This window comes from Melanerpes formicivorus, unplaced genomic scaffold, assembly GCF_026170545.1.
Source record: "Melanerpes formicivorus ecotype bairdi unplaced genomic scaffold, bMelFor1.0.p_v2 SCAF_21, whole genome shotgun sequence".
NCBI lineage: Eukaryota > Metazoa > Chordata > Aves > Piciformes > Picidae > Melanerpes > Melanerpes formicivorus.
Window position 1 is genome coordinate 3,289,866 of NW_027142373.1, and position 24,919 is coordinate 3,314,784.

The 24,919-nt window shown below is 42.0% G+C and overlaps 2 protein-coding genes and 1 long non-coding RNA gene across 4 annotated transcripts in view; 2 read left to right on the top strand and 1 right to left on the bottom strand.

The window, feature by feature from the left end:
• Nucleotides 1-18,708, top strand: ATAD5 (ATPase family AAA domain containing 5). 2 transcript variants are annotated; one of them, XM_068151042.1, is made up of 24 exons: nt 1-202; nt 1,087-2,867; nt 3,400-3,487; nt 4,046-4,210; nt 4,730-4,868; nt 5,268-5,352; nt 5,823-6,004; nt 6,771-6,928; nt 7,269-7,422; nt 7,984-8,274; nt 8,431-8,527; nt 9,354-9,436; nt 9,548-9,693; nt 9,787-9,937; nt 10,023-10,193; nt 10,616-10,734; nt 11,491-11,584; nt 11,808-11,872; nt 12,481-12,661; nt 13,371-13,558; nt 13,817-14,649; nt 15,792-15,956; nt 16,123-16,235; nt 17,548-18,708. In XM_068151042.1, the coding sequence occupies exons 1-23, from the start codon at nt 137-139 to the stop codon at nt 16,199-16,201; spliced, it is 5,481 nt and encodes a 1,826-aa protein (XP_068007143.1). In that variant the 5' UTR covers nt 1-136; the 3' UTR covers nt 16,202-16,235; nt 17,548-18,708. The 2 variants fall into 2 exon arrangements, with proteins under 2 accessions (XP_068007143.1, XP_068007142.1); XM_068151041.1 differs by lacking the exon at nt 17,548-18,708 and having other exon boundaries at nt 16,123-17,503.
• On the bottom strand, nt 2,185-20,483 carry LOC137447509 (uncharacterized). Its single transcript, XR_010988878.1, has 7 exons — nt 20,162-20,483; nt 19,253-19,392; nt 12,865-13,011; nt 5,775-6,132; nt 5,286-5,375; nt 4,143-4,181; nt 2,185-2,323 (listed from the first exon to the last, which is right to left on the bottom strand). It is a non-coding gene; the product is annotated as an uncharacterized lncRNA (long non-coding RNA).
• Nucleotides 20,230-24,919, top strand: part of ADAP2 (ArfGAP with dual PH domains 2) — a 7,685-nt gene continuing 2,995 nt past the window's right edge. The window contains exons 1-7 of the mRNA XM_068151045.1: nt 20,230-20,520; nt 21,611-21,741; nt 22,390-22,481; nt 22,614-22,699; nt 23,025-23,134; nt 23,772-23,918; nt 24,598-24,681. Of these exons, the coding sequence (XP_068007146.1) occupies nt 20,427-20,520; nt 21,611-21,741; nt 22,390-22,481; nt 22,614-22,699; nt 23,025-23,134; nt 23,772-23,918; nt 24,598-24,681 (744 nt within the window). The 5' untranslated portion in view covers nt 20,230-20,426. The remainder of the gene's footprint in view (nt 20,521-21,610; nt 21,742-22,389; nt 22,482-22,613; nt 22,700-23,024; nt 23,135-23,771; nt 23,919-24,597; nt 24,682-24,919) is intronic.

A 24,919-nucleotide genomic window follows, 5' to 3' on the forward strand; every position in this document is an offset into this window, starting at 1 on the left:
GCGCGCGCTTTTCTGCTCTGCCGCTCGTACCCTGTCAGGCGGCGGCCATCGGGCGGGCCGCGGCGGGGCCGCTCCATGGCATAGCGCGTGTCTACCCCCGCGGCTGAGGGCTCCGCTCCCCGCCAGTGCCCGGGGCATGGTGGGCAGGGTCGCCGTGGCCGCGGCGGCCGCCTCGCTCTCCGAAAAGGACGGCGACGTTCAGGTGGGGACGCGGCGGCGGGCCGCCGGGGGCGAGGGCGAGGGCTGTGGGAGCGGAGAGGGGGGCTGGGGGTTGGCGGAGGACGAGCCTTTGTCGTTCGCGCCTGACAAGGCGCGCTTCTAGTAGCGGGAGGATGCGTGAAACGGTGCCCGCGCCGTTCTGACGGCCGCTGCCCGAGAGCGCTGTCATCAAATGCCTCCTTGGGGCACCTCAGCGGAGTCCCCGGTAGCCTTGGGAAGGAGTGTTGTGAGTTTCAGGTGGTGGGGTTTCAGAAGAGATCAGATTTCAATAAACTAGGAGAGCCTAAAGGTTTTTGAGCTGTCTTCTTTGGAGTCATACAAATAAATTATCTTTTTATGGTTTACATTATGAGATAGGAATTATGTTAATTTTTTTCAAGTATTTTAAAAGGCAGAGCTTCTTCGTAAGAGATGTTAGATATTTCCTCTATAGAAAGATCACACATGGTTAAGTGGTGTTGGAATTCGTTTTAAATGTTCTACAGAAGGTCTGGTGAACACCTCAAGGTAATTCCTAGATAGGTCATGCAAGTTGAAGTACACTTCCTGAGCTCTGCTATTACAAAATCCCAGCAGAGCTGTTCTGTAGCACCCACAGTCACTTTCGAGTTTGATGGCTTCAGATCTATGAGGGATTGCTGTTGTTTTTTAATGGCAAATTTTTTATTTCAAGCTTAGTTTTTGGAAACGTAGAGATAAAACTCATGTGCACACAGTCCTAGCACACTGCCATGAGGGGGTGCTGTTCTCTGAAAAAGCACTAGTATCACTAATACATACTGCAGATACTGCGCTGCTTTATTTTAGCATACTGAGCCAACTTGAGCTTGTAAAAACATAAGGTTAATGTTGACTTTTCTTTGATAGCCATGCAAGAAACAGCGAGAGGAAGATGCTTCTGTAAAAACAATTACAAGATATTTCTCACCACTAGCAAAACCAATGGATAAAATGTTGTCACCACCAAAACCCAACAACATACTGGACTACTTCAAAAAGACATCCCTGTCTGAGAAAGTGACATTCCTAGATGTAGCTGGAGAAAACAAGACACCCTTGGATGCTGATGACAGAGAGTGTACATCACCTTTTAAACCACCTGTGAAGCGCAAGAGGAAAGGGAAGAAAGTGAATTTAAATAAGAAGCTAAGAAAGATGAAAGAATCTGAATGTGAAATAGAAATCAGTAGTGATAGCAGCAGAGAAACAACAGGACTGAAACAAGAGAGTAATGATTTTACTGCTGTTTGTACTTTAGCTGACCAAAAAGGTGTAAGTGAGTTAGCAGAAGATTATGTGCAAAGAGAGACAGCCATCTGCAAAAAAAGGGCAAAGAAAGTTCGTTCTGGAGTAAATGGAGCAAAAAATAGGATAAGAAAATCGAGGAAAATGAAACAAAACAGAAATATGGATTTGTCTGAAAGCTTTTCATCTGAAAACCAGCGGAAGGAGAAGTGTGGAAAGGAAAGTGAATATGGGGAAATGATCATCTTTCCTCCCACAGCTGAGTGTGACACTGTCATTAATGAGTCCAGTGCTGAAGTTCATACCAGCGATAAGACATCAGAGATAAATAGTAGTATCATAACAGTATCGTTTGAGGACTTCTTGAAGAGTCAGGGAGGAAACAGTGTAGAGCATGTTGAAGAAGATGCAAAGCCCACAACAAACACATGTGCTACAGCATATGTAACAGACAAAAATTATATTAGTGACCCAGAAAAGTCAGAGGAGTCTCAACAGCTACCTCTTAGAACAGTAACTGTCCTTGCACAAGTTCATTCCATTCCCCCCAGATTAGCTCCATTACATAAGGAGCAAAAAGGCTCTAGGAAAATGGCTTCCATTTTTTGGAAGCAGAAGGGGTGTGTTGGGGTAAGGGAACATAGCCCACCCCTCCTGGACACTGAGCAACTGGAACTGGTTACTCAGAAAAGAAAATCTAATGTAGTTATTGAGGAAGAAGAGTTGGAGCTGGCTGTGCTAGAGACTGCAGGATCAGATTCATTGAAGCCAAAATGTTCTCTGGAAGAAAGGCATCAGTTCATGAGGGCATTTAGACAACCAACATCGGATGTAATAAAAAATGGAGTCAAAAGAGCACCTGGAAAACAAAAGCAAGTCGTTGGAAAGCTTTCAAAAGAAAAAGAGGGATGTGAAGGTGACATTGCTTCAAATAAAGGATTAGTAAGTGGTGCATCACAAGGTTATGTGGACAAATGTACACTTTCAAGTCCTGAAAACAGCAAAATTAAACCCAAAAGACCTAAAAAGTTTCAGAAAAAAGGAAACAGAAGAAGTAGGGTTTCAGGAACTAAGAAAATTAATGTCTCAAATAATCGTAATGATAACAAAAATCTGGATTCAGGAGCTAATGTCCTTCCTAAGGAAAACACCTTGGACCTAAGAATTTCATCAAGTCCAAAAGTGGGTGAGAGAAGGAGGAGTTTAAGGCAGAAGAAAATAAGAACATCTACAAACACTACACCTAAAAAGCCCAGGATTAGAAATCCTTACTCTGAAGCTGAGTTGAGTGACTGTCCTCTACAGGCTTCTACACCAAAAGCCAACAAGCAGTCCTTGAGGAAAAGCAACATGTATAAAGCTGAGGTGATTACTGTGCCCTTTGATGGAAGCAGCCCCATCAGGTAAACGTTTTGAAGTCTATTCCATTTTTCTGCACTTTGTTTGCCTGGGAGTTTGTAGAGAGTGAGACATAATGGTGAACTGCTTGGAATGCAGAGTGAAGCTGTACAGGTACCGATGTAGTGGATGTCAGCACAGAGGAACCAAAGTTGACCTTTTAGGCTGGATGTTAGGAAGAACTTAATTGTAGAAAGAGAGATTGGCCATTGGAATGGGCTGCCCAGGGAGGTGGTGGAGTCACCATCACCGGAGGTGTTTAAGAAGAGACTGGATGGGGCACTTGGTGCCATGGTTTACTTGATTAGACAGTGTTGGGTGATAGGTTGGACTCAATCTCAAAGGTCTTTTCCAACCTGGTTAATTCTATTCTAAATGGACTTGCATTTAAAAAAAATAAAACAGAACCACCCCACCCACCACCAGCTGGGGAGTTGCTTCTGTTTGCAGCACTGAATATTTAAGTACTTTAGAAAATGAGATTGAGAGAAATGTTACCCTCTATTAATTAGTAATACTTTCTCATTCCCTAATTAGGATGAGGTTTACTCGTATCAGTGCAACCACAAAATGCAACAAAGGTGAAGCATTGCAAAGTGAAGAGTTCAACTCCAGAAGTACAAAGGTAAGTTACTTAACACTTTGTGTTTTGGTGTTTTGTCATTTGCTACATGCGTGTGATGGTGTTAACACTCAGTGTTGTGTCATAGTCAAATACAGGATGATGGTTCTCAGAGGCCCTACAGAAAGAATCCCAGAATGTGATCAAAAGATGATCCAGTCCAACCCCCCTGCCAGAGCAGGATCACCTAGAGCAGGTCACACAGGAACACATCCAGGCTGGTTTGGAATCTCTCCAGAGAGGGAGACTCCATGACCTCTCTCGGCAGCCAGCTCCAGGGCTCTGTCACCCTCACAGTGAGAAAGTTTTTCCTTCTGTTCCCGTGGAACCTCCTCTATTCCAGCTAGCACCCAGTGCTCCTTGTGCTGTCCTTGGACATCCCTGAGCAGAGCCTGGCTCTGTCCTCCTGACACTTCCCTGCCACAGGAATGAAGGCACCTCTCAAGGCTCTTTGCTCCAAGCTAAAATCAGCTGCTTAGAGAAATGTGAACAATTACATGCCAAATAGAAAATGTATTGCTCGTTATTGTTAGGTATTCTGCTTCTTTTGTACTTGAACAGATAAGCTCCACTTCTACAAATGTATCCAAGGCCAAGCAGCTGGTTGAGAAAGCAAAGGCTCTAAGGCACAACAGGTCAAGGGCTAGCGAAGACTCACCCGCTCCTGTGCGGCGCTCCTCTCGACAGCAAGCTCTTGCTGAAAAGAAAAAATCACAAGAAAATGAAGTAAGTCTCTCCTTAAATCATTAAAAAAATACTATTTTGGTGGGTTTGTGATTTGTTTAAACACCAAGACTCTTCCTTATCTTGCAAATGCTTCTTGTAAGGGATGAAATAAGGTAGATATTAATGCAGTGGTACAGTAAATGTCAAATAGTGACCTAACTGCCAGGCACAGACTGGAAGGCTCATCCAAAAGCAGATTTGTAACATGCCACAGGTGGTTCCACTTTAGAAGTGACTATGTCTCTTTTCTAGTGGACAGCAAGGGGTCTGTTTCAAATATCTAGGTTTTAGATACTGAAATAGGGAGTGATTCTGGCCTTGGTTGATATATTTGAGATCTTATTCTATATTGTTTTTCTGTGTCAATAGTAAAGTATTGGATAATCTTCCAATTCTGTTTGCCAACTTCAGAGCTCTCTGACAGTTCCTTAGTTTTCTCAGAACCAATCACTGAATTGTATTGTTGGAAAAGGAGAAAAGGTGGTTTTTCCTTTCTCATTTTATTTGCTCTTTTCCCAGGACTCAGTAATAATTTTAGATTCAAGCCAGAATAATGATGCTCTGACAGTGCAGGATGGGAAGCGGAAGAATCTTAGGAGCTTAAATGATGTTCTGGGGAAAACATCTAGAAACATGAAGGTTGTGAAGAGGTCAAAAGGTAATTGGTTTTTACTGAACGTGTTATAACTTCACTTTACAAAGCTGCCATTGCAGTACATTCATCTTCTGATGTATGAGACTCATATGTATACCTTTTATTTTATGACATGAGGCAATAGTTCTTTGATTTTCCTTCATTCAGGGAAAACTGAAGAACTGCCAATAATATACAACATTTTGTTGTCCCATAATTTAAGGGGTTTTTAATGTTACAGAAAATAACACCTACACTGATGAAATAACCAGAAGTGAAACTGGAATGAATTTTGTTCAAACACTTAGTGTTCCTTTAGGAAAGGAGACTCACTAATGTTATTAAATGGAACATATAGTGACAGAGAAGCAGGGCTGGAATCCTCTATCACAGCTAATCATAATTTGTCTTTTCTTTCTAAAGGAAAACTGGGATGCTCACCTGCCTTCCTAGGTAGAAACGCTCAAACCTCTGCAAGTGAACCCATTGTGATCTTTGATGAAAGCAGGTCAGTTTTCAAGACTGCAGTTGCTGAAGAATTCAAATATACATCAAGGTTCCTTCAACATTCTTTTTACACATTTATAATACATTTAACATGAGCCTTTATATCCCATTCCAAAAAGCGCATTTCCATTTTACACTGATCAATGTGTTATTCTGCTTGGAAAATTTTGGGGGTTTTTTTGAGAGTTGTTTCCTCAAGCACTGTTGAGCTGTTTTAGATGGTTGAAAATGCGGTTGATGAGGAATGAAAAAGAAATCCTACATTCCACATAAACATAGAAAACCAGAGAAGATTGTTTTTTAAATGAGAATCCCTAACACAAAATGTAAATTTACTGAACACCAGTTAATTTTAGCAGCTTTCCCAGACTATTTAACTGGTGTGTAGAAGTGAATGTGATAACATTCTGATGTAAACCTCACCTAGCTGGGAGTTCTCATGACTTTCTTCCCTTTCTGTTTTCATTAAAGCCAAGATGCATCTGAAAACTCTCAAGATGATGATCAGTTCAGAGCAAAACGTGAATTCTTGATGAGTGGATTGCCAGAGTCCTTGAAGAGACAGATTGCAAAGAAAGCAGCAATGATGGAAGTTTACACTCTTGCAAGTTCCTCTTTCAGGACTGTTGTCCATGTACAGCAGAAGGACGACTGTAAGCTTTTGTTCAGCCATTGTGTAAATGTGTAGCATAATTCCTAGTAAATCTGTCCAGAAAAGAAACTTGAACAGCAGAACTTGTTCTTGTGACTGGAATAACTGGAAGGTCCCTCTTGGTTTGTGCTGCAGTAAGACAACAAAACAAGCTTCTAGTAAGATGGTTTTGAATACACAGTTTACAAATGAATTTGCTGTTGAAGTAGTGTGTTCAGTTATGGGTGGGGATGCAAAATTCTAATATTTAGTAAAAAAAAAAAATTAGTCCTTTGAGTTCCAATGTGGAAGATAAAGATCGTATTGGACTGATTGTGGCAGAAACCATTTTCTTCTGCCAGAGGCTCAAAAGGCAAACGCATAGCCAATTCCTTTCTACAATGTGCAGGAGTATGCACTTAGAGGGTTCTTAAAGGGCATGACAGAAAAGCAGAAGGTAAAACAACACTGAACAGTTTACCTTTGCAAACCAACCAAAAGAACCAAAGTCTAAGCACCTGCCCTACAGAAACCTGGGGAGCGCACAGGCGGTTGTTCTTTAGAGCAAGCAGAGCCCTGGAGGAACTTAGTGGAGAAATGCTGTATGCAAAAATGTGCAAATTTGTTCTGCTTGTGAAAGGTGAAATTAATAAAGAAGAAAAAGTTGATGCAGTAAGTTAAATAAGCCTGGCTTTGACATACTAAAGCTGTGTTTAAAAGAACATTTACTCTTCTTATTGTAGGATACTTTTGTCTGTTTGCTAACAAAGTTTCCTCTTGTGTTGAAGGTTATCCAATGTGGAAACTGAAATCACCATCGTGTCCTCTACTAACTAAGCTAAGGAAACTGAACACTGAAGTCACTAATGTCACAAAAATCACTCTCTCACTTGGTGAATTTTCCACTGTGAATTCAAAAACACCTGGAAACCATTCTGCACCTATGGTCAGTACCTTAAAGTGGGGGGATTGTGTTGTAAGAAAGAATGAAAAGAGAATTGAGATTTTGTTCCTCATTAGGACTTCTGTTCTATTAAAAAAAACCAAAACAAACAAAACCCCACACCAAAATCTTTCAGTTTGAATCTGTCAGTCTTGGATTATTATTTTTTTTCCCTTTTGTACAATTTATCCATTCTGAATTGTAACATTAAACAATTCTAAAGGCCTTTTTTTTTCCCCTTTTCTGGGTTTCCCAAGGCAGTGACTAATATGAGTTATACAAAACTCAGTGTCATTTTGTGTAATACAAGTAGTAGTTTTTTGTGTGTGTCTGTGTGTTGCAGCTTTCTGGCCACCGACCAGTCTTTCCCGATACATTCAGGAAAGATTTACTGGATGAGATCATGTCTTCTAATTCTCAATTTCCTGTGAGAAAATACTTCTACAAGTTTCTGAAAAGGCAAACAGAACGGCTGGGTTTTGAAACCAGTACACAAGGTTAGTAATCTGTGTAGGGGAAAAATAAACACACCCTTGCACTCCCTCTGGTGTGAAAAGGCAGCTTAGAATTTTAGTTTCGGTGAAGCACAGGATCCGTGAATGGCTTAGGTTGGAAGGGACCTCAGAGATCTGTTCAAACCTCCCCACTATGGGCAAGGGACACCTTACAACTAGACTCGGCTGCTTAAGGCCTTATCCAGCCTGGCCCTGAATACCCCCAGGGAGGAGGCAGCCACAACCTCCCTGGACAGCCTGTTCCAGAGTCTTACCAGCCTCGTACTGAAGAACTTTTTCCTAAGGTCCAGTCTAACCCTACTCATCTTAAAACCATTCCCCTTGTCCTATTGCTAGACACCCTTATGAAGAGTCCCTCTCCAGCCTTCCTGCAGGATCCCGTCAGTTATTGGAAGGAATTGTGAAGAATACAATAAATTGTTCCTCATATTTCAAAGCATTTGGACTAAATTATTTAAATATGGCCTAAACAAGCATATGGTTGTAGGTTGTAATGGACATAGTTTGAAATTATAAAAGGATGTGATTTTTTTTTTTCTTTAGAAAGCAAACAGGGCACTGCAAATCCTGAGGTAAATCAGAAACATTCTGACAACTGGAAGGAAACTAAGAGGAAAAGGAAAGAAACAGAAGACCACAAATCAAAAAGAAGGAAACAAACTGAAGGTACAGACACTGAAATAAAATCTAGAACTTCCAGGAACATTTCTGCTGTATCTGGAGGAAAAGAAGCAGAGACAGGACAAGCAACACATGTGGAAAAAAACAAGACCCAGACACCAGCTGTTACAACAGAAGACATTGAGTATTTATCAGAGCCAAATGCACTTTCAGGTAACTGATTCCCACAGTGCAAAGAGAAGGAAACTATCTGTGATGCATATCAGCTTCTTCTGTGATGTAAAGGTCGTATCTTGTCTTAATATGCTAGACTTGATCAGCTCTTTTGCATGAAGGTCTATTTAAAAATTGATAATATTTTGTTTCTAGGTGTTGAAAAGGAAGACATGCTCTGGACAGAAAAATACCAGCCTCAAGAGTCCAGTGAACTTGTAGGGAACAAGAAAGAAATTGAAAGGCTGCACAGGTCAGAAGTGGGAGCATGGAACCATTCTTAACATAACTCAAACCATCATATTACTTGGTCATGCTCAAAGCAGTGAGGTCAATTTCACAGTATGCTTGAGTAACACTTACAAACACTTACAGGGTCTGTGTTTGTGACCTTTGTTTTGGTTTATTTCCAAAAAGCTGCAGAAACAAGTTGTTAGTTGGTGTGAGTGACCTTTGGACATGGTTCGCTTTACAGGAAACCCAAATAGCTTGTATAATGTGGTACAAAACACAAAGTGCTACTCTAGGCTGGTGGATAGCTTGGAATGCTGAATTAATTAGTGCCCCTAAAACTGATTTTTACTCAATTTGTGTCAGGTTATTTAAGCTTGCAAACTATGACTGAGACACAGGAACTGGTTCTGAGCTGGATGCACTGCCTCTGCTTTTGACAGTAGTTTGGCACTGGAATTGTGCTTTGGCACTGTATTGTGCTTCCAGTTAAATTTTCTGTGTGGGTTTAAGTTATTGTGGCTCTTAGGCAGAATTTAAAGATCTGTTTACAAACAAACTATAAATGACAAAGCATTTTCCACACATAATTAGCTTGCTGAATGATTTACTTATATGCCAATCAACTAATAGAATGGGGAATGAATAAGGAATCCTTTCTTACAAAAGAATCAAACCCAGAGCAATTAGTATTTGGTTTTTTTTTTTTAAACTGAAGGGACTTGATGAGTTTCTGAGAGGAATAACAAGTGGCTAGTGTTGCCTAGTTTTTATGTTCTGTTACACCTGAATATGGTTCATTTTATTCAGTAGTAATTTTTTGTTTGTTGTGTTCCTTCCTTTCATAGTTGGTTAAAAGAATGGAAAAAAAGAGCTGACTGGGAAGAAAAAAGGAATCAGAAAGGGGAAAAGGAGGACAAAGATCATCAAGGTGCTGATAGAATTGATAAATCTAGCTTCTCTGTTAAAGCTGGCATAAAAGTGACATTAATTGATAATTGTTTTAACAATCTTTCCTTTTTTTTTTTAAATAATGCTACAGATTCTCTGGACAGCCTTGACTTTAAAGACAGTAAATCTGATCTTGAGGAAGAGACTGGTCTTTGCAATACTGTTCTGATAACTGGTCCACCAGGAGTGGGGAAAACTGCTGCAGTGTATGCTTGTGCCCAGGAGTTGGGGTTTAAGGTTTGTGAAGCCCTTTCCTCAGCACTTTCACATGTAACTAGTGAAATGAAAGCATTTGTAATAGGTGTCTAAGTTTTTGTAATACCATTGCAGATATTTGAAGTCAATGCCTCTTGCCAGCGCAGTGGAAGACAAATACTGTCCCAGCTGAAAGAAGCTACCCAGTCTCATCAAGTGGACAAAAAAGGCATTAATGCGCACAAACCTTGCTTTTTCAACAGCTGCAGCACTGCCAAGTCACCCAGTGAGTTCCACACCCTGGTGTATCTGATGGGGTTGTTTGGTATTTTTTGGTTTGGTGGAAATTTTATATAAAACATATCTTACAGAAAAAATGTATTCTCCAAAGAAAATTGTCTCACCAAGAAAACCTCCACTGTCACCAAAAGGAGCAGGAATAAAACGCAGCTTGCCCCCCAAAACACTTGCAAACTACTTCAAAATGTCTTCCAAAAGGAAAGATGATGATGGAGCAGTAACATCTCAAGAGAAGAACAAAGGTGGGGATCACTCTTTGGTTATTAGTTACTTCTGCAGTGGGAAAAGCCACACTCTACTGCCACATATACAGAAAAAAGGTAGAGCACGCTTAGTACAGTCCAGCTGCTGGCGAGAGGTACTGAATGCATCTCAGGTACACTTAGCTACATAGGAAATAGTTATTACTCTGTTACTATATGATGTAGACAATCTGAAGTCTTGTAGGCTTTTCTTAGCTGTTCTGGTTTAGCTTTTAGTTTGTTTTGATTTTATTTTTTTTCCAGGGCATTTAGGTAAGAGAAGTTTAAATTCTCTACAAAAACATTGTGTAGTGCCTGTTTCAGCTTGGTGTGGAAGGGGCTTTGTGGTCTGCAGATAACAGTGACTGCCATATTAAATGGTTTTAGTCTTCCTTCCTGCTCAATTCTTTGTCCCTCTGCAGGAAATACTCAGAATTCACATGAAGAAAAGAAAGATGCTCAAATTAAGTCAATAAAGAAAGAAGTAGAAGGAGGAGAACCCAACAGAAAAAGTGCAACATCTCTCATTCTGTTTGAAGAGGTAAAATTCACGTGACATACACTGATGGACTGATGTGTCCTTGTGTTATGTTTAAGTAATTTCATTTTATTTTCCCTTCCTCCTTGACACTTCAAGTGTGAGGATTATCAACTTCTAAGAGTTAATTCAGTGTTCAATGATCTCATCCTCGTGAGTACTTTTTTAATCCTGGATCGTTATTTTACAAAGTTATTGTAGAAGACGAAGGAAATGCTAATCTGTTAGCAGCTGTTCAGTCAGAACTGTGTGCAGGATTCTGCTGATTTAATTCCTTTATGTCAAAACTGTTGGTTTATAATTTTACACTACTTAAGGTGCATGGAGACACTTTAAAAGTCACAATTAACACCCTAGTATCTAAGCCCATGTTAAATTTGTATTTTCTATAGCCTCTTGCACAAAAGTGTCTTTGAATCCAAAACTGAGGATCTGAAATTGAGGCAAATAATGTTAAGTAAATAAAGGAGTTACGTACTCCTGGTAAACTATGTAAGTAATAGAATGTTGCCAAATGTGGCTTGATCCTACAGCTCACTAGTAAAAATCCATTAAAAGCCAAACATCTAAAACCACATGGACATGATCTTGGACTACCTGCTGTAGGTGACCCCCATAGGTGCTGTCATTGCCCCTGTGTGTTCTAGAAGCCTCTCTTGATGACTGAGCAAGATTTGACATTAACCAGTCCTATTCCACTCACAGCCTGTAGCTGTGGTTAAAGCTGTTGATACTCTGCTCTTGCTTTGTTCTCTGCAGGTAGATATCATATTTGATGAAGATGCAGGGTTTCTAAGCGCAATAAAGACGTTCATGACAACTGCAAAGAGACCTGTGATTCTCACAACTAACGGTGAGTGGAGTTTGTGGCACCAGTTGGGCTTTACAGGCTGAAGACCCTCTTCCAGTGTGATGGTTTAAATTGTGATGATTACTCCTGAATGAAGTATTTAAAGGAGAGTATAAAGCTAGTGTTTCAGGGTTTGAATCAAGATACTGGCTGCTCTGATGGCTGAAGATGATGATTAATTTTGAATGTAATGTCATGACAGTTCACTGATTATTTCCTTACCTAGATCCAACATTCAGCTTAATGTTTGATGGCTGTTTTGAAGAGATCAACTTTAAAACCCCTTCCTTGGTAAGTCTGTCTTGGAAATCCAGATAAGTCCTAAGCAAGCAGTTGTCAGCTAATTCAAGTCTGACATTCAGGTATTGGTGTAGGGTTATATTGTCTGATGTAGCAGAACTGTTTTATCAGAAAGCTGTTGGGGGGGAGTTATGCAAGGATGTATATGATGTGTTTTAGCTTTCCAGACAGAATGTTTATTACAAGCCTGGAAGATTAATGTTCTTAACCATTTAATATTTGAGAGAATTATAAGAACATCACTTCATCACTTGATGTAGTAGTTAGTGAGGTGTGGATTCCTCTCCTCTCCCAGGTACCAAGCAACAGGATGAGGGGAAATGGCTTCAAGTTGTGCCAAGGCAGATTTAGGTTGGACACTGGGAACACTTTTTTCCCTGAAAGGATTGTCAAGCCCTGGAGCAAAGCTGAACTCTCCTATGTGGACTGTTTAAATTCTGGTTTTTTGCAGAAGTTCTGATGTAACTAATTTAATAAACTGATCTTCTGTATTAAAAGGAAAAATGTATTACAAGCATTAATAGAATCACTTGCTTCTGTGTGCCATTGAGCCCAAGTGGAAGGAGCTGTTTCAGTGGTCTGTGTCTAACTTTGTTTAGATGAATGCTGCCAGCTATCTTCAAGTGCTGTGTCTGGCTGAGAATCTGCGAACAGATGTGAAAGACTTGGCTGCTCTCTTAGCTACAAATAACTGTGATATCAGACAAAGTGTTCTCTACTTACAATTTTGGGTTAGAAGTGGAGGTGGATACTTGCAAGACAAATGCTTGGCACATCATGGTAGGTTAATTTTATTTAAGAAATAATAATAAAAGTCTGTTTTAACATAGATTTAATTAATTCAAATCATTCTTATACATGCAGAAAGAGATGGTAACTTTCTGTGAGACTCCTAAATACTTGGGTAGGGATTTTGGGGTTGTTTAGGGTTTTTTGCTAATTGCATATATACATAAAAAAATGAAAGTTTGATTCTGTTGTACCTGTTTATTACCCATCGTTGTGGTACTTAAATCATCTTCCTTTCCTCTTCTGAGTATCAAAACTGGGCAGAGCAGAGACCAGCACTAGCTTCACTTCAACTCAGTCTGGAGCTCTTTATCCATTTGGCTGAGTTGCAGTTAGTTCACCTGCAAGAGTTTAAAAAAGAGAAAAATTGGACAAGCAGGAAGTGAAGGGACTTGATCCCAAAGGATAGAGGAAGAGTGTCCTCAACGGGTGTGGGGGAAGATGATGAGCAAGCAACAGAGACCAGTGGATTGTAAAAAGAAGAGTTGCTCACAAAGGGAAAGTGGGCAGATAAGTAAATAAATTATAGAGGGATGATAAATGGGGAGGGAATGACAAACTTCAGCTGCCATATTCATCCAGACCTGCAGCAAGAGGTGGTGGTTACAGTATCCTTTAGAAAAGAGTTGAGGCAAAGAAGGGGAAAAATGAATTTGATGCAGTTATTTCTCTTTGAGTAAAACATGTTCTGCTTGTGCAGGAGGAGAGGAGACAGATAAAGCAGAGCACATAACTCCTTCTGAAAAGACTGCTGATGCCAAGAATGATCTCTCTCAAGCTGCTGCACGTCTTCAGGAGTTTCCAAAATGTGATACAGGCTGTGTAGAGACATTGCTTGGCCTTAAGAATATCCTGTTGCCTTCAGAAGATTTGTTTACATTTCTTAAGGTATTGTTGTAGTGGACTAGCTAAGGCTAGGAATGGTTGCCAGCTAACTGATGTAATTGTTACTTTGAGTAGCATCTTCTTAGAAGCAAATTTGAAAAGGTCTATTGTAGAAATTTAATGGTCTGTTATTAAACAAAACCTGACTGGGGGCAGACTCCTCATGGACACAAAGCCAGGAGTGTGAGATCTTCTGTAATAACATTTTTTTTTTATTTTATTAAAAAAAGTATTAATACATTTTTCATAATTGTTTTACAGTACAAAATAAATACTGGGGAGAAATGGAACAAAGTGATGCAGCTTCTTACAGAATTCCAGCTGAGGAAAGTGGATTTCATATACAGCAATCTTGAACTGCTTCTTCCCTTACCAGTGCAAGTCCTTTCAAACCAGTCTGAAGCCTCCAGCTCTATACCTGAAAAGACTGCTGTAGTTTCTGCCAAATCCAGATCTACTAACAGTTGTTGCTCTGGAAAAAGTAGCCTTGGGAAAAGGTCTAAAAAGACTAAGAACCAGAAAAGACTTTGTATATTGGATGATAGTGACTTGTTTGATGCTGGACTGAACTATTCAGCTGAGTTCTTGACTTTGCCATCAGATACTTCTGCATCATGTGCTGAAGTGAATACAGAGAAATCAGAATTCTTGATGAATAAAGAAGAAAAAGATGTCAAGACTGAAACTTCAGCAAATGAGCGAAGGTCTCCTCTTGATTTCCAGTGTCTGAGTTCACTGACTGAATTTGTGGAGAACATGTCTTTCTTGGACTGCTGCGTAAACACCAACACCAAGGAACCACTGGAGTTTTCCAAAGATGAAGGATTTAGTTGGACAAATGGCAAAATCAGAAATGGTCTTTGTGATGAATTCAGTATAGAAAATACTGATTGGTGGAGTTTCCAGAGCTGCAGTGAAATACAGGCAGCTATAGAAGCATTCAGTTTTAACAAATGTTCTGTTAGTATTTCACAATGCTTGGAATCCTCTTTGAGTAGCAGTAAAACACCCAAAAGTGATCAGCTGGAGGGACCTGCTTTGCGCGTTTCACACACAAGAAATTGTGTATCCTTCAGTCAGTCAGCTGATCTGAGGTAAGACTTTGCTAATATTTCTGGAATATGATGCAGTTATTCATCAAGAGAAGCATTTCAGAGGATGTAGGAGTGTTTCAGATACTATGGGTGCACACTCATACTAATGTAAACCTCATCAGTGTGCCTGCAAAATGCCGGAAGATGTTGTACACTGCTTGTAAGTGCTTGGCAGTCTCTGCAAAAAGTGACTTTTCTTGTTTGAGTCTAATGCTGGTCAGGAATGTTAGCCTCTATCTAGTCTAGTTACTTTAAAAATAAACAAGTAAACACTACCACTCCCCCAGAAAACAAACAAACCAAAAAAAAAGGAATGGGTTTTCCAAGACAAACAGACAGCCTGAAATGGATTCTGAAAGCCCTAGACATGTGCATAGAATAGCTTAGGTTGAAAGGGACCTTGAAGATCATCTACCCCATGCTGAGCCTTGTGTTAAATGCAGAACTGGTATATGATGGAGACCTAACAAAACTCAGAGTGAAGTTTTGTAGTACCTTATAGTAATGAGGACTAACCTTTAATTTGTTGTAAAAGCTGAAAGTATACATAGCTGCTAGCAAGTGTGGGTAGGAAAAAATTGTTTTTAACATAAACAAATCGTCATACCTGAAGGGGGGTGTAATAGTGACTAAAGCCTGCTTGAGTGTCTGAGGAGGAAAATTACTCAGACTGGTAATTTGCTCAGTACCCAGAGGAGCAGTGTCAAAATGGATACCACCTTTGAACCTGCAACCAAATGTGGCCAATATATGATGAGTGGTAGGTTGGATCTGATGTTCAGATTCTGGCAAATGCCAATCACATCATGCTTTTTATCTTTGAAGACCACAAATGCTTCTGGTTATGTTGACTGACAGTCCATGCATCACTAGCTGGTGGAAGACCTGCCTCAGAGTAGACTTTCTAGTTAAAAGCATTGGCCAAAGAAACTGCTGTCCTTTATGCTTTGTCTGAGCACAGCTTTGTGGTGCTGTGTAAGCAGCAGACCATCAGAAGCTGCAGGCATTAGTCCATTGGGATGCAGTTTTGGACATCAGTATGTTTAATAGAGTTTTAAAACATTGAATTTTACCTTAAAGGGACAAAACAGGGGCTACGGATTCTTGAACACAAAACAATAAAGTTCCATTCTCCATTGTAGCATTCACAAAAAAGCACAGAAGAGGCTGGCAGTCATCAGAACTGTGTTTTCCAGAAGTCCTGTCAACCTGGGTAATAAGCAAGCCAGCATCCTGGAATACCTGCCTGCTCTTCGCAGTATCTGTAGGTCTGAGAGGCTTAAAGAGCAAGGGAAGACTAAAAGAAGGTGAGGTTTGGTTTTCCTAACTTGCTATGTTTCCATATAAAAGGTCCTTAAGAACTGTGGTAAAACATGTTGGCTATTCAATAATAGACAAAGTTCTCCAAATAATGAAAATGTGGCCTTGTATTTGAAATAACTTTGTCCTCTTCCATTTTTACTCTTTTTATAGATTCTTGCATTATCTTGAAGGGATTCATCTGGAAATACCCAGACCAATGCTAAATGGTCTGTCTTTGGACTTCCCTTGACAGTGCTAACACCAGCAGTACCTTGTGCCTAATGGTGGGATTCTCACCAGAGTTTGATTTTTCTTATGTTTTTTAACCACATTACTTTATTGTACATTCAGAGCCATTTGTATATTAAATTTTTATAAGTATTTAAAATAATGTATATAATCTATTGTCATGATACTGCTCTCCACAGCTGAAATGTGGGTTTATTTGGTGCTTGTCCAAGAAGTGCATTTATAATATTAAATGCACAAACTAATCACCAGTGACTACTCCTTGCTATCTCCCTCTGTAACATGTGTCTCACAGAGCCAGGAGTCCTTTTGTGACTACCACCTGGCACACCTTCCACGGTAAAGGTGCTCTTTTCTGAGGGCACTTTTTTCTGTTAACATTCTTTCTGAATTTGCAGTAAGGTGTTAAATAACTTGGGGTGGAAGGGGGCAGAAAGAGAATGTCACAAGTCTTGTAAAGTGTGAAGGACTAAAAGCAATTCCTCACACTAAAGTAAGAAAGTCCTTGCAAAGCACTGTGCCTCCATGTCCATACATTTGTATACATTCATTCCATTTCACTATTCACAGCTGCCAGATCTGCGAGTGAATCCCCTGAAAAGGTAGAGAAGTGATTACTGTAGCTCAAGAGGGTCTCAGAGATTAGGCAGGATTTTGTGAGTAACAATTTTTCCCCTGTTACTTTGGGTTTGCTAATATTTAACTACTTCTAGTCTTGTATAGTGTGTTCTATTTTTATACTTCATTTTATATTTGAGCAGACTCAGCCTGGTTATTTGTGATTCAGTCTTTCTATACAATAAATTTGCTACACTTCAGAATATGTCAGTTATATGAAAAGTAAGATTTGTAAAACTTAATCTTTGCAGTCCCTGAATGGGGTTTGTAACTGGAACTATTTCAACCATGTCTTCTTCCACCTTAATATTGTTTCTCTTCCTCCAACTGAGGCAGCTTTGTGCCCTGCAGCGGTACTCCACTTACCTCAATGTCTCTGTAATCATAAGGAAAGCCATTTTCTAGTACATATTTTTCATGTCTTAAAGATGTTCAGGAATGAGAAATATTTATGAAAACAGTAAATTATTTTAAGCTTCGTCACTGTAGATAACAATCTTTAGCTTAATCTTTCCCTAGCCCGGAATTGTCAAATAAGAATGAAAAGAAGTGGCTGTTAAAATCTCAGTGACTGGGTGGTTGTAGCAATGGTTTAAGCCTCTCCTGTACATTTTTGTAAAAATAAATAAAACATTTTCAAATTAAAGCTGTTCTCTGCTTTCCAAAGGCAAGCTCCTGGGGCCTGGGTTAACACAGCCTCCTCTTACAAGCTCCCCTCTCTCCCCGCAGAGAACCCCTCTGGATTGAGATACGGTTGAGACAAAGAGTTCTATTAGAAGCGATTACAGAAATTAACCTAATTGGCAGAAAGGTACAGCAAAACGCAGATGCAGCAGCAGCACCCCTTCAGCAGAAAAGCCCAACACCCCAAACCTAGAAACTGGAAGCCGGAGCTGGAACAGGAACCCTCTCATGTTCCAATCTGAACTTCAAGCCCCGTGATACTTTGCTGCAGCCAGTACTTTGATTTTGAAGCTGGCAGGACAGCAGCATGAGGTTGAGTATGAACAGCAGATTCAGCTCAGCCCATGATCTGACCAGACTACAGTGGGGCCCTGCATCAGTTGGAAACAGGCCCCATAAAGTGTTATTAATGTAGGAAATTATTGGGTAATTTAGATGACAAAGTAGAAATGGGAGACAAGCCACCTTTGAAATCAACTCTCTGGTTCTAATAACTGCCTGAAGAACTTTTTGTATAGACTCTCAAGGCTGTGTTGTCCAAAAGGAGTCTAAAAGGGAAGGGAGAATTCGAGTATTTCACTTGGTGAGACGCTTATTTGTGTGCTATTACAACATAAAACCAAGTCAGGCTAGTTTGAAAAAGAATCTACTTGTGATGATTCATTTGAACTCTGCTAAACTAGCAACTCTGCACATGTTTGCATCAAGTATGAACATCTTTTGTATGCTAGAAGAACAAAAAGCTTCCATGAGGGACAGACTGGTCTTGAGAGAGATGAGGCTGGTTTTGATTAACTCCACTTAAAAGGAAATGCTTCACAAGACCCCTCTAGGACTGCGGAAGTCACCTACTTTTGACTCAGAATGTCTTCCTGCAGTAGTTTGGGCCCTACTTAGTGCTTTATCCTGCCCATCTTGTGTGTCTTGTTGCTTACAGTATGTGGAAGTGCAATGTAAGAAAAACCAAGCTTCTCTTAGGAGCAGAAAACACCTTTTCTTTCAAATAGATAAAACCAGCCTCAGGCATCTTGGGAATGACTGAAGAAACACTGAGAAGACAACGCTCACACTGTGACCTACCCCAGCGGAAGAATTCAGGGAAACCAAAAGTAAAAAAAGTTTCACAATGACTCTACACTTGCTCTTGTTTAAGCAGTAGCTGTTTCTAGGTGTACAATTTAAAAATAAAAAAAACAACAAATGTTCTCACTGGAATCTCAGTTGAGTTTCAAGCTTTTTGTTCCTTGTCCTGTCATTCCAACCTTGCTTTCTGGAATGTCAGTGAAGGTGACATTATTCTGCAATCCCATTGAGTAATACAGAAAAAGGCAGTTAAAGCCTTAGGCGTGCATGTGCAAGCCTATGCTGTATTAACACTACTGCAGAGGAGGAGGAGAGAAGAAACCTTTTATGAGCAAGATTATCTCAGCCTGTAAAAGCCCTGAACCAGAGCAAGCTGTATCTTGACAGCTGAGGGCTGGGAAGGACACGTGTGTCCCTTGCAAAAGCCCTGAAGCTCACCATCTGTGTGTAACATAGAAAAATCCTGAGGCTACAGACCAGTGCTGGGTGGCTTTAGTGATTTGTTTGTATTGAATATAAATAACCACTTTGCAAATGTTGTACAGAATCTCTTTTTTTTTTGTTTTACAGGATCTGTAAGAACAGCACAAATATTAAGTTAGCAAAAGAGCTTCAATTTATGGCTTGCAAGAAAATTATCTCTGGGGAGAATGAAAGCCATGCTTACATTCTAGTATTCCGTTCTTAAACGGTGAGTGCTGGAGAGCCTTTGTATAGGTGGTTGAACAACTCAGATATTCTGCTGCTGTTTATTTTATGGCTTCATTATATTTAAAAGTAAACAAAAGGTACAAGGCCATGTAGTACCTAAAAAAGATGGAAAAAATGTGTCAGTACTTTCAGCTGGTAAGATCTCTCTAGTGTAGTGTTTTTATCTACAAAATCAGTAACTCCAGAGTGTTTTTACAGGGTTAAATATAAATTTAACTAAAGAATTGCATGTTACCACGCACTAGAGTAATGCAAGTTAACTAAGCAAATTAACTTTAACCTAAAACTAGTAAAATGAGAAATATTTTAATACTTCCTAATCTATTTCTGATTTAATTAATGTTCTTGAAAATCTTTCCCTCATATTTTTTTTTTCCCTTAAACTGAATTTTAAGTCACTGGCTTTTTAAGATTGGCTGATCTTGAAAGAGGGACATTTTCGGTAGGAGTAGCAAAGCCTGAAATGCTCCCTTTTCCCTGTATTCCCTTATGCTGACAGGTTTTTTTTTTCCCTTGTCCTACATCTCCGACACTGCTGGGCACTTGCCAGCAGGGTGACCAAGCTCTGCTGAGGACAGTTTAACTCGGGCACCGGTGCTTTGGTGGGTGGCTGGTGAGCATACGCGTTCTGTTCTGTAGCAGGCTTTTAAAATTACTTACTTTGAGGCAAACGTGTAGGTGCGAGGACGAACCCCCCTCCTGCAAACGGGCCCCCTCGTAATGCCTGCTCAGGGCAGAACCCCCCGCCTGGCCGGGGGAGGCCCCTCCTAGCTCGGTTCAGTGCTGTGAGAAGACCGACGTGGGGTGATGCCGCTGTATGCAGTAAGTTGCCGCTGCCCGCCTGTTGCTGGCCCACCTTACTCACCTCAGTATCGCGGCCTCGGACAAGCATGTTCCCACCGGGCTGGCCCCGCCCGCAGCTTGGCTCGGGGCCGAAGCCGCCCCTGCGGGGGAGCCGCCCCTGGAGGCGGCCTGAGGGGCGGCCCAGCCCGGGACGCCGAGGGGGAACGGGGCGGCCCAGGCCGGGGCGCGGACGGGCGACGAGGCGCCCCGTGGTGCCGGGGCTGCGCTCCAGTTCCTCATTTCTTTCCCGGAGCCGAGTCTCCCGCAGAGCTCCGTGCCGAGCGGCGATGATGGACCGCGACCGCAACAAGACACTGCTGCTGGAGCTGCAGAGAGCTGCCGGTACCGGGAACGGCCGCTGCGCTGACTGCGGGGAGCCAGGTAAGGGGGCTCCGCCCGGCAGCGGCCCCAGCGGTCTATCCCCGGCCATTCCCCCGCGTACGCGTCCCTGCTTGCTCCGCTCCTCAGCGCGGGCCCCGCCGTCCCCTTCCAGGTACCAGAGGCGGGAGGCGGCAGCAGGTGGTTTCTCGGGCGGGCAGCGCCCCGCGGTCCCCTCCCGGCGGCGGCCGTTCAGGTGGGCCCTGGCGGGCTCCAGGCTGCCAGGATCGGGCTCTCCTCAGCCAGACAGGGCCAGGAGCCGTGGCGGGAGCTCCACGGGGCGAGGAGGGGACAGCGTGGGACAGGAAGTGGCCTCAGCACACAGCAGCTTCCCCAGAGTTATTGGTAGACAGCGCAGGACGCCGGAGGGGAGCGGGTGGGGTGGTTTGCCGGCTTTTGGGGAACATCTCTGTGCTGGGGCAGCGGGAGAAAGTCACCAGAGCGCCCGCATGAATGCTGCCATCCTGTGCCCCTGTGACGTGGGAGGCACCCGCAGCGGAGCGAGCAGACAATCAGTAGCCTACAGCAGCTGGAAGAAGGCAACAAGTAGCTTCTGTTGGATGTGATAAGGGAGAAGCCTTGGGATGACATGGTCAAAGAAATGGTCCAAGGAACTGGTCTTGCCAGAGCACGCAGAACGTCTCTGAGCATCGAGCTGTCAAGGCTGCCTCAGGGGATGCAGCAGCAGCTTTCATGGGCAGTGGGCATGAGTCCTCGCTGTAGGTGGCTGTATCCTGATGTTCTCTCAGCAGTGTTCACTGCCCTCAACAGCCTTCCATTGTTAATCCAGCAGCAGCAGCTTTTCATGCAGAACTAATAATTGGCTGAGCTTTGACACCATTCAGCTGCCTGCACAGTCACATTAATTTTTAAACAAATAGTGAAAGAGCCTACACATGCAGGGGCCACATTTGTCACTGAGAAATGCAGGTTCTGATCCTCTGAACACAGTGAGGTGACAGCCAGAAACAATGGGCTGCCATTTGATGTATTACGTGCAGATCCTGGGCTGTGCATCAGATGTGCCTTGTCACCCTTGCCAATAGCTGTGCTTTTTCCCTTGTGTTAGTTCATTCTTTGTGTTTGTGTCTAGATCCAGAGTGGGCTTCTTACAAACTTGGAATATTCATTTGTTTGAATTGCTCTGGAATCCATCGCAATCTTCCTCAGATCAGCAGGGTCAAATCCCTCCGGCTTGACTTCTGGGAGAACGACCTTATAGAGGTACAGAGTTAAAAACAGTAGTTCACATGCTTTTCTCCACATTTCATCACAAGCTCCTCTGCCTCATAATTCCAGTGTCATCCACCATGGACAGGAACAAAGCCACACAGAGCCAAATTAACTCCATGTGTAACTTTAGTGGGGGTTTTGTGACCTGCTCAGTCAAATAACACTGATAGGTGACCATGTTTCTAACAGTCTGCAGTGTCTTTTAGAGCACACAGTAACGCCCCTCTGATTTAGAAGCCCACATGTAGTATGTTCTATTTGGAAATACACATACCCTCCTGAAATACTGGTTCAGCCTCTCATCTTTCCATTGAATTGTGGTAATAATGTAATCACAGTTAATGTCTAGGATTTATGAAGGTAGAGTGGAATGGTAAACAATTATTTTTTCTCATTTTCATTTTTTTTTTTTAATCAACAATCTCATGTTCCTTCCTGTCTGGTTCAGAACTGTAAATACCAAAAAAGGCTCAGCCACCTTAAAAAGTGCAAACTGCAGTGCCAGAGGGAATTTAGAAGTGTGGGTGGAAGATGAGCAGAAAGGGCAGCACACCCTCTGGTACAAGTTTCATTGTATGCTGGTGACATGGCATTGATGCAGTAGTTGCACACCTAACTGTAACTTCTTCTGTGTTTCAGTTCATGAAGAAGCATGGGAATCTCTGTGCCAAGGATAAATACGAGGCCAAAGTCCCTCCCTACTATTACATCCCCCAGTCCTGTGACTGCTTGTAAGTTAATGGCATGTTCACTGCTGCAAACCTTCACAGCTCTTGAATTACTGCTTCCCTCTACAGGTCTCTGGCTGCTTGGTGAAAATAGAGTAGAGTCAGATCAGCTTTATCCATGTTTTCCTCTTTCAGGGTTTTAAAAGAGCAATGGATTAGAGCTAAATATGAGCGTGAGGAATTTGTTGCCACCCGAGTCTGCCAAGATCCTTGTTCCGCAGGTAAAAGTTAGGATTGTCAGGGAGGAGGTGTTAGCCTTAAGGCCAACAACACACTGTTCTGTTTGCAGCTGTCAGGAGCTTTAAGGTGGGCCTGTCACATGTGAACTGTTGGATGCACAGGCCTTGTGTTGAGTCTGACTTTGAGAAGAAGCTGGCACTTAGACAAGTGCAAAGGTGTCTTCAGATCTTACAGTCCTCTCCTTCTCCACTGATTTTTTTCATCTGAAGTGGAAATTGTCAGCTGGAGAAGGGACTTGGAACCATTTAGATAGAGCCCTGCAGTTGTGCTGCCCTTCCCTGACAGGTTTCTCGGTCTGCTCTGCAGGCAGCCGTGAAGGATTCCTCTGGAAGCGCGGGAGGGAGGGCAGGCAGTTCCGGAAGAGACGATTTCTCCTTTCAGCAAGGGAAGGCTTGATGAAGTACTACACCAAAGAGGTGAGCTCCTCAGCCACAGCTGGCCATAGGTAGCTGGTCAACATCCATCCTCAGGCTCTGCTCTTCACTGGCAAAACCCAGCATAAGTAGCATTGCCCCTAGCTCTGCAGCCAGGCCAGCTTGTGTTTGAAGGGGCTCAGCTGTCTCCCCAGTAACGTATGTGCTCTATTTGATTTAGCCCTTTCCCTCATCCCTTATCTTACCCCTGCAGATTCCTTTTGCATAGTGAAAAAGGAAATGGATACTAGTAGTGGAACAGTAAGATGAAGAAGAGATCTGTTAGCAGCTGTTACCTTTTATATTACCGATGCAGCATCATCCTCAACATGTCTTCCTTCTGTGAGAGAACATAGCTAACTGTTCTCCAACCCAGAGGCTGGAGATAGAACCCACCCCTTGCAGCTCAGATGTGTCCCTCTCAAATAGCAACCCAGCATCTGTCAAGGAGAGGGAGTCACTCTTTGTAGGTGATTTTATGTGCAAGTAATTAAGGCTTTACATTTGAGGTATATCCAATATTCAGATATTTTAGGTCTCTGCTTTTTCTTCAGTAGGGATCCAGTTCTCTTACAGCTAATCTATCCTCTGTGACCTTTCCCAAGAGCACTTTAATACAGTGATACTTTTAATTTCACAGTCCAGAGGCCCAAAAGCCATTATCAGCATTGAGACTCTGAATGCAATGTTCCAGACAGAGAAAATCCATCACGCTCATGGGCTGCAGATCACATACAACACAGATGGTCAAACAAGGAACCTTTTCGTCTATCACGAAAGTGGAAAGGTGAATACCACAGAGATTTGGGAATAAGCAAGATGCTTACATGTTTGATATGTATTTTGGAAGAGCTGTCCTGTTTTCTGGGTTTATTTGAAGTCACTATGACTATTAGAATACTGAAAGTTACAGAATTTGGCACTAAAAATTAGTGACATCCTCCTGCTCCTTGGGGCATATATTCAACTTCATACCCTGGATAATCTTAAAGCTTCAGTGGGGCAGGTTTGTAAATCTTTGTGAGGTCACTGATGGTTTTACATAGTTCTGTGGTTATATTCTTTGAAGCCTTCTTGACACACATCTTAGTCTACATTATTTACAAGCAAAAAGTGATAAGAAGAATGTTGAGAGATGTTAGAGTCATAGAGTCATTGTTAGATTTCTGTTTCTTCCCTTGCCACAGTCCTCATGCCTTTCTGAGTGCAAAGGGTTTAAAACCGTCCATAACTGAGAAAGCCTCATGCACAGATTTGGGTGACTGTCCATGTGGAGAACATCTGGCACCTCCCTGAGGCTCCATGTTTTCCAGGTGTCTGGGACAAGTCATTTACTCTCTCTACCCCTCGGGGAGAAAGTACATCTTTGCAAAGAGGTCACAAGGAAGGAGAAAGACATTTTGGAGAGGCAGCACTCACTCCTTCTTGGTATTCTTGTCTTTATGTGGTTTTTGCTGTTTTCCCAGGAGATTGTTGACTGGTTCAATGCCATTCGGGCAGCACGTTACCACTATCTCAGAACAACCTTCCCAACTGTCCCTGAGCCTGAGGTGAGAATTGAGTAGGATTCGAAGCAATCTGTGCAAACAAAGCATGAGAAAACCTTTCTTCACTGCTGTTGACAGAGTCAGGTGCCACAGCACTTGGGTCTTGGGAATGGTCAGAAGATGTAGAAGGAAAGGCCACACTGGTTAATATGCAAGATCACAGTCAACATTTAAGGCTTATAAGTCTGCATGTGGTCCCTATAAAGGGTAATCTTTTGAAAACTTGATGTTCCTTCTTATT